This window comes from Emiliania huxleyi (assembly GCF_000372725.1).
Source record: "Emiliania huxleyi CCMP1516 unplaced genomic scaffold EMIHUscaffold_625, whole genome shotgun sequence".
Lineage (NCBI taxonomy): Eukaryota > Haptophyta > Isochrysidales > Noelaerhabdaceae > Emiliania > Emiliania huxleyi.
This window is the reverse complement of record NW_005197311.1, coordinates 14,334-22,062: the sequence shown is the minus strand read 5'-3', so window position 1 is coordinate 22,062 and position 7,729 is coordinate 14,334. Positions and strand designations below refer to the sequence as shown.

At 63.1% G+C, this 7,729-nt stretch overlaps 2 protein-coding genes across 2 annotated transcripts in view; both read left to right on the top strand.

The window, feature by feature from the left end:
* The first annotated feature begins 1,402 nt into the window (after positions 1-1,402).
* Positions 1,403-2,634, top strand: EMIHUDRAFT_446124 (hypothetical protein). The gene is made up of 2 exons (XM_005763610.1): positions 1,403-1,841; positions 1,976-2,634. The coding sequence occupies exons 1-2, from the start codon at positions 1,426-1,428 to the stop codon at positions 2,622-2,624; spliced, it is 1,065 nt and encodes a 354-aa protein (XP_005763667.1). The 5' UTR covers positions 1,403-1,425; the 3' UTR covers positions 2,625-2,634.
* Positions 2,635-6,514: 3,880 nt separating this feature from the next.
* The window catches only part of EMIHUDRAFT_248030 (hypothetical protein), a gene marked incomplete at both ends in the record, with an annotated part of 2,082 nt that continues 867 nt past the window's right edge, over positions 6,515-7,729 (top strand). The window contains 3 exons of the mRNA XM_005763609.1: positions 6,515-6,970; positions 7,112-7,329; positions 7,403-7,535. Of these exons, the coding sequence (XP_005763666.1) occupies positions 6,515-6,970; positions 7,112-7,329; positions 7,403-7,535 (807 nt within the window). The remainder of the gene's footprint in view (positions 6,971-7,111; positions 7,330-7,402; positions 7,536-7,729) is intronic.

Sequence of the window (7,729 nt, the reverse complement as noted above, 5' to 3'; positions counted from 1 at the left end):
GAGCAGGCGCACATCGCTTCCAGGGAGGGGGGCGTGCTTCTGCTCACACCACATGCTGGGGGGGGGTCCGACCCCCCCCAGAGGCTTCACCACATGCTAGGGGGGGGGTCCCGCCCCCCCCAGCACCTTCACCACATGCTAGGGGGGGGGTCGTGGCCGAGGACCCCCCCAGAGACTCGTGGTCAGACCCTCCGGGCCCTTGATTTTACGCCTCATTTAGCAGCATTTTCGAGGGGGAAATCATCCTTGGAGCTACATGAGCCTTGAGACTGGTCAGATTCTCCAAGATATTGGACTTTCAGCCACGATTTCACAACTTTGGGGGCAAAAACCGCTCTCTGGCGGCTATTCCTAGCCCACGAACTGCTGGGGGGTGCCCACCACATGCTAAGGGGGGGGTCCCACCCCCCCCAGAGGCTTCACCACATGCTAGGGGGGGGGTCCCGACCCCCCCAGCACCTTCACCACATGCTGGGGGGGGGGGGGTCGTGGCCGAGGACCCCCCAGAGACTCGTGGTCAGACCCTCCGGGCCCTTGATTTTACGCCTCATTTCGCAGTATTTTTGAGAGGAAAATCATCCTTTGGAGCTACATGAGCCTTGAGACTGGTCAGATTCTCCAAGATATTGGACTTTCAGCCACGATTTCACAACTTTGGGGGCAAAATCGGCTCTCTGGCGGCTATTCCTAGCCCACGAACTGCTGGGGGGTGCCCACCACATGCTAGGGGGGGGGTCCGACCCCCCCCAGAGGCTTCACCACATGCTAGGGGGGGGGTGGAGCGTGAGCAGAAGCACGCCCCCCTCCCTGGAAGCGATGTGCGCCTGCTCAAGCACCCCCCTCGAGCATCTCTACAAGTACAAGTACAAGGGCGACCTTCTCCAAGTCGTCAACACGCCCGGCGGCTCCGGCAAGACTTTAGCCTTGGCCACCCTCCTTGCGGAGCAGGAGAAGATCCGCTCTCGCTCGGCAACGTGGCAGCTAGTCGAGAGACTCGGTAGTTGTGACCCCCCTCTGAGTGAGGACAGGAGAAGAGAGAGCTTTTGTGGGTGTTGGTGTACGCAATAACGGGACAGGGTGGTTGTTCTCTCTATCTCCTCTTCTAGCTCTTAGCATGAGCTGCGCCCTGTGTCCGACCCCTTTTGCGCAGCAACACCTTAAACTTTTAGGCCCTCCAAATTCGGGTCGGAGCGTAGCGGAGTGGGCCCCGAGTTTGAAAAGGGCGACGGACGGGCTTGCGTCCTAGCCTCCAACAACGCCTCCCCGGCGCAGAGGGGCCCCCGGAGGGATGCTCAACCGCTCCACGCCACGCCGCTTGCGGCGGTCCTATTCCCAGCTCCGCTGCGCGTCGTTATTAATTTTGAATTCTTTTTCAAGAAGCCAACCTGGGCAAACGCGCTTCGAGCGGTAGCAGCACACAGATATATGGCCGTCCTCGCCGTGCCCGTCGCCGCCGCTGGTCTCGCCGCCGTCACAACGCCTCTGCTGCCAGCCGGCGCCACCGCCGCCATCGAGCGAGGCCAGATCCACGTTGAGCCGGGCTTTCTGCCGCCGCCGCTCGTGCGCTCGCTGCGCGAGGACGCCATGTCGCTCTTCGAGGCGGGTCTGTTCTCGCCCGACGGCCTGACCAACACGGCGGTCGGGCGGAGCCAGCAGGGCTTCGACCGGCGCGACCGCCAGACCTTTCGAGGCGACGGTTGGAGCTCGGCGACGGGCGACCAGGCCGCTCGGCTCCAGTTCGCAGCGCGGATGCGCTCCCTGCGGGAGGAGCTGGCGGAGGGGCTGGGGCGGCCCACGCTGGCGTCCGAGGGCGAGCGGAGGCACGAGATGACTTACAATTGGCGCGCTTGCTTGCTCCCTCGTAACAGCCTCTGCAGCCCTCGCCATTGCCTCGCAGCCGCCGCCCTCACCGCTCTCACTGGGCGGTTATCAATTACGAAGTGTTGTAGAGCACATTGGCAATGACCCGTCGCAGGTACGAGGCCGGCGCCAAGCTCGGGCGCCACCTGGATGAGCACCACGAGGAGACCAAGGGGACCAAGGGCTGGCTGCGGCCGAGCCGCCGCTCGGTCACGTGGCTCGTCTACCTCAACGAGCAGTGGGAGGCGGCCGAGGGGGGCGCGCTCCGCACCTTCCCGCGCCCGCAGCCGAGCTCGCAGGCGGTCGGCTCCGACGCGGGCAACCTGCAAGTCGGCTGGCTCGACGCGAGCAGGCCCGTCTTTCTCGAGACGAGGGAGGGAGGGCTCTCGACCCTCTACTGCCGCGCAGGCGGAGGCGGAGGCGGCGGGCGGCGAGAGGCGCTGAGCGCCGCCGCCTTCGAGGTGCCTCGCCAGCCGGTCGACTTTGGCGCCTTCCTCGCGGCCGAGTACGGCAGCCGCTTCGAGCAGATCTCGACGTCGCGACTCGACCCGCGCTTCGCGACAGGCACGCCGGCAGAGTTCACAGAGTTTGGGGAGCTGCACCACGTCGACGTGCTGCCGGCCGCGGGGACGCTCGTGCTGTTCGACTCGGTCAGCCTGCCGCACCTCGTCAGAGAGGTGACGAGCACGCGGCCGCGCGTGGCCGCCACCGGCTGGTTCCACGAGGACTCGCTTGCCGTTCCACTCTTCCCGGCGGGGTCGTAAAAAAGAAAAAAAGCAGCGCTGCAAAACCAAAGCCGTGCTTCTGCTGTGATGTCGCAGCACCGCAGGCACACCCGCAGCACCAACAGCCAACAGGATGGTGCAGCAACCCCCAGCCCAACGAGGCAGTCGCCGAGCCCGAGGGGTGGGGGGACCAGGGTCGGGAACGAAGCCCCGGCGCGCGGCAATGCCGGACAGGTTCACCTAGATTCACCATGAAGAACCCCGGCCGCAACCCGCCGAGGTCGGGCAAGCGGAAGCAGGACCACCGCAAGCCCGCACCCAAGGGAGGTGGACCCCCGCACCCCCCTCTCCCAAGGTGGTGGACATATAGGCTGAGCGCATACCGCATTGGGCGGATGGGCGCTCCTGGCCCTTCTGGCACCAGCGGGAGCCACGAGCACGCACCGCCGCGCTCCCCCTCCCCCTCCTCGCCGCCTGCCAAATCCCCGCGGGCGTCTGTGCCTGCTTCTGTGTATGGAAGGGCGCTTGGGTCTTAATTTAGTGCGGTGTGAGGTGTTTATCTACTGCATCTTTTAGTGCACTTTAGCGCGAATTTAGCGCGAATTTAGCGCGAATTTAGCACAACTTTAGCGCAAATTTAGCGCGAGTTCACTGCGACTTTACATCCAGATTTAGCGAGGTTTAGTGCGTCTTTAGTCCAGCCGCGCAGTAGGATCCAGCCGCAGCCCCTCGCTGGGCCTCCCTGCCTCCCCCTCTCCCCCTCTGCAGTTCCCTGCCCACTCGCAAAAGTTCCCCGTCCCATCCCCAACCGAACGAAGGTTCTTCAGCTGAATATCAGCCTCCAAGGTGCTTTCCGGGCTGCTTCTCCGGCATCGAGCTATTGAGCATATTGTATTTGCCATTGCACTTAGGAGGAGGTGCATGGCTGGGGCTGGATCCAACATGCTACGAGTACACGCGTATGTAAAGCTGCTTGCGGTGACTACATGGATCATTGCCATTTGGCCGTTTCTGTCATCGTGGTCTGGATCCTTCATCCTTTGGTTCAACATTGGTTTTGAAATTCCAAGACCGACCCTCATCTCTACTCTATATTACAGCTGGTGGTCACGGGCACACAGCATGGGTTGTGCGGTCGGAGGTAGGTGGTGCTTGCGGTGGCGCATTCAACTGTGCTGGTCCTCCTCTCGGGAATCGGTGCTGTGCCTGTGCTCAGTCGGGAGATCTTGCTCTGGAGGGCTGCCCCCCGGGGGGGGGAGGGGGGCATATCTAGCCTCACTGGGAGCCTGCCTTTGTTTGCGTCATGAGGGCAGGGGCCAGGCATCTCTTGTGGTGCATTCTTGGCAGCCAAGGAGCAAAGCACGCGGCCCTGGCTAGCTGTGGTGTGGCCGGGAAGCCGTGCTAAAGATGCGTGCCCGCACTAAAGATGCGGGACCCACACTAAATGTACTGCAGCTGCCCGCACCTAAAGTGAACTAAACGTGGCGCTAAATTGGAGATAAAACACACTAAATAAATATGTGCTAAATATGTGCTAAATATGTGCTGAATTCGCGCTAAAGACGCACACTACAGTGGGTTGCGGGCATCAAGAAAACGTGGCATTAAGAAACCCTACCAAGCGATTTCCGCGAAAATCTAAGAAACCACGGCGCGCCGCAGGCGCGGCCCCGAGAAAAGGCCAGATACGAGTGTGAACGGGAGCCCCAGCTGCAGCTCAAAATTTCTCTTCGCCTGCGGCGCGCGCACTTGTCACTTTTCAAGTCTGCGGTGTTCTGAGACTGAGTGGAGTGGATGGAGGCGTGTGTGCGTCTTCCCGTCATCCAGAGAGCCGACTCGGCGGCAGACTCTGGCATCGCCCTCGCGGACCGCAGCTTACCTCTCACCTACTCGAGTAAAACTCCTTCCTTCGGTCGGGCCGGCTCTGGCTTGAGTGCCGGCCGGAGCTAAGAAACCACGGCGTGGGGTGGATGAGGGCTGTGGAAAGGATTAGAAACGGCGGCGTGCCCGATCCTGTTTTCTTAATGCCCGCAACCCACTGTACCTCACAGGGAGTGTGGTATTGTGGTGCGTCCGTGCGCGAGCGCTCTCCCATGAGCCATGTTCGCCACCATCAGGTTGCCTTCGGGCGTCTGCCTCCCCGTTTTTTTTCTTCTCGCCCAGTCTCGCAGCGCCCGTACCCGGGTATGAACAATACGGCAAATCGTTTTTTATTGTCCCAGAATATGCGCTCGACATCCGAGTCCGTCGGAGTTGAGGAGAGCAACCCGTTCGACCTCATATTCCATGAAATTCAAGGAGGTGCTCGAGAAGCACCGCACGCCACGACGACACATTGACTACGGGTTGCTCAAACAGCGCATCCGAAGCGGCGTCTCGCGCAAGCGTTTCGAGCAGTTGCTCGCTGATGAGGTTCGCGCTGTCGACGGCGAGTTGCAGGCAATGCAGGCGAGTGCAAGCAGCCTGAGGTGAGTCTGTCAGTAAGCGCGGGTTAGCCGTGGGTTCCACCGGGTTAAGCCACACTAACCCAGCACGGGTCAGCACGGGTTAGAACGGGTTACCATAACCCGACGCTAACCCGGCACTAACCCATCCTAACGTATGCCCCCTTGAGCAGCGCGGGTTAGCGCCGGGTTAGCGCCGGGTTAGTCTCGGGTTAGTCTGGGTTAGGCTTGGGATTGGGTTACGGCTCGTTCCACCCCTCTCTCGAGTCTCGTGCGTTCACTCACTCGCCACACCACACAGCCGCGGGCGCATGGCGAGCGGGACAATCTCATGCCACAGGATCTATAATGTACCGCCCTCAGCGCACTCCTCCTCCCTAGGGCCATCACTGGCACACGTTGAGGGCCGGGCCTAGGGCCGGGCCCCCTGCAGCCCGCACTGCCATGGCAGTGGAGGCCATGGGCGCACCGGGAGGTGTGTCGACTGGGCGTCAGGCGCGCACGGAGCAGTGAGGAGGGACGTGCTCTAGTCGACGTACACGGTCCACTTCCAGCACGAGCGACCGCCTTGGACCCGTCCGAACTGCGCACGCGGGTGTTCTTCTCAATGAGCAGCTTGGCATCCACGGCCTTCTGCAGCCAAGGCTCCATCGCGGAGGTCGGCTCGGGTGCCCGCCGCAGCCGTTTCATCTCGCCAACCAGCTAGCTCTAACCCGGGGTGCGCTGCACTAACTAACCCGGCCCTAACCCACCCCTAACCCGGCGCAGACCCATGCTGACGTATGCCCCCCAGCCGCACGGGTTAGTGCCGGGTTAGTGCCGGGTTATGGTAACCCATTCTGACCCGTGCTGACCCGTGCCGGGTTAGTGAGCACTAACCCGCGCTAACCCGCGCTTACTGAAGACTCACCCTGAGTGCAAGCAGCCTAACGCCCCCCACAGCAAATCGGTTTTTGCCCTTAAATAGTGCGATTTCCCACCACTGCCAAGCGAAAAATAGGCCATCAAAAATCGCCAAAAATCGCACTAATCTCGACGCGCGTTTAGGTTAAGGGCGCGTCGAGATCCAAAACTCGACGCGGCCAACTCCAAGCCCGAATCTGGCCCAGGGCCCAAAACCTACCAAGGCGTCGGCTTTCGCCGCTTCCGTTTCCTTGAGCACCAGGATGACAGAACTGGCCGTTGTCAGACTAAGGACTATTGTGCGCCTCGGCGAGGCGCACAATAGTCCCCGTCAGCGCCACGCGCGAGAGCATGTGTCCAATGTGCAACGCGGCGGCGCGATCAGTCACGGGACGACCGACGGAAGCCGGATAAGCCACAAAACTCGCTCTCGCAGAGCAGGTTTTCACCGATTTGCTGTGGGCGTTGGCTGAAAATAGTGCTGAAAACCGACCAAGTTAAGCGAAAATTGGTCCAACGAAAACGGCACTAGTTAAGGGCAAAAACCGATTTGCTGTGGGGGGCGTAAACTAACAAACAGAAATGAGCGGCTGGGTGGGCTGGGAGGGCGTGGTGGAGGAGTACTCGCTGAGTGCAGGCAAGCTTCTCCTCGGCGTCGCACCCGGCTCGCGTTGTGCCGCACTCGGAGAGCTTCACGCCGGGTCGGTGTGGCATGGAAGCGTGCGGCTGTCGCAGTTGATCGAATTTGGGTTCCTCGGCCGCAAGCTCGCAGGAAAGCGGGTCGTCGAGCTCGGTGCTGGCGCCGGTCTACCATCCCTGACGCTGCTAGCACAGCCCGAGGTGGACGCTTCCGCTTGTGTCGTCATCTCGGATTTTGACCATCCAGCGCTCGTGCAGGCCATCCGAGAGAACGTGCGCCGCAACGTCAGCGTCCTCTCCTCCGCCGCAGCAGCCCGCTGCCGCGTCGTGGGCCACACGTGGGGCGAGAGCACTGAGCCACTCGATGCCGCTCTGTCTGAGCTCGGCCTCAGCCTCACGGTGCACAGCGGCGAGGGACAGATCCGCAGGGACGGCGGCGAGGGCGGCGGAGAGGGCGGCGGCGAGGGCGGCGGCCGGTTCGACGCGCTGCTGCTCGCAGACTGCTTTTGGAACGTCGCAGCGCACGCGGCGCTGCTGGAGAGCGTCTGCAGCCTGCTCGCGCCGGGCGGTGCGGTCTGGAGCGCGCACTGCCACCACTGGCCAGGGCACGAGGCGGCGGACGAGCACCTGTTCGCTCGCGCCGCCGCGTGCGGCCTCGATGTGGCTGCGGTGCCCGCCGCCGGCAGCGAGATGCGCTGCCTCTTCGGCGAAGGGTCGCAGCTCGCTCTCGTGCGCCAGCACGCCGCTCTGTCCGTTTCGTGGACGCCTCGCTGAGGGGGGACACGACTGGTAGGTGCACCGGCTCACTTGGGCGAGTGCGATGGCGAGCAGGCCCCTCGCGGGGCTCGCGGCGGAGGCAGCCCCGCCGCTGCAGCCAGGTGCCGAAGCGCTGTCTGACGAGCCGCTCGAGCCGCTAGACGCGCCCGTGGAGCTCTCGTCGCTGCCCACCGAGCTGCTCGAGCTGGTATGTCTGCAGCTGGTGGGAAGCTCCGCCGAGGGTTTGGCCCATCTCGCGGCGCTGCGCGGCGCCTCGTCGCGTACGCGCGCCCTCATCTCCCCTCCGCTGCTGCGGCGTCTCGCTGCGCGGCTCGGCCTCGCCGCGCCGAGAGCGGACGGGGGCGGCGGGGGCGGCGGGAGCGGCCAGCCAGCCGTGTCATG

Excerpts from the sequence above, each read along its gene's own strand:
- EMIHUDRAFT_446124 (XM_005763610.1), top strand. The coding sequence starts at position 1,426 with ATGGCCGTCCTCGCCGTGCCCGTCGCCGCCGCTGGTCTCGCCGCCGTC. Across the intron at positions 1,842-1,975 it reads CACGAGATGACTTACAATTG|GTACGAGGCCGGCGCCAAGC; the intron begins GCGCGCTTGCTT and ends GACCCGTCGCAG.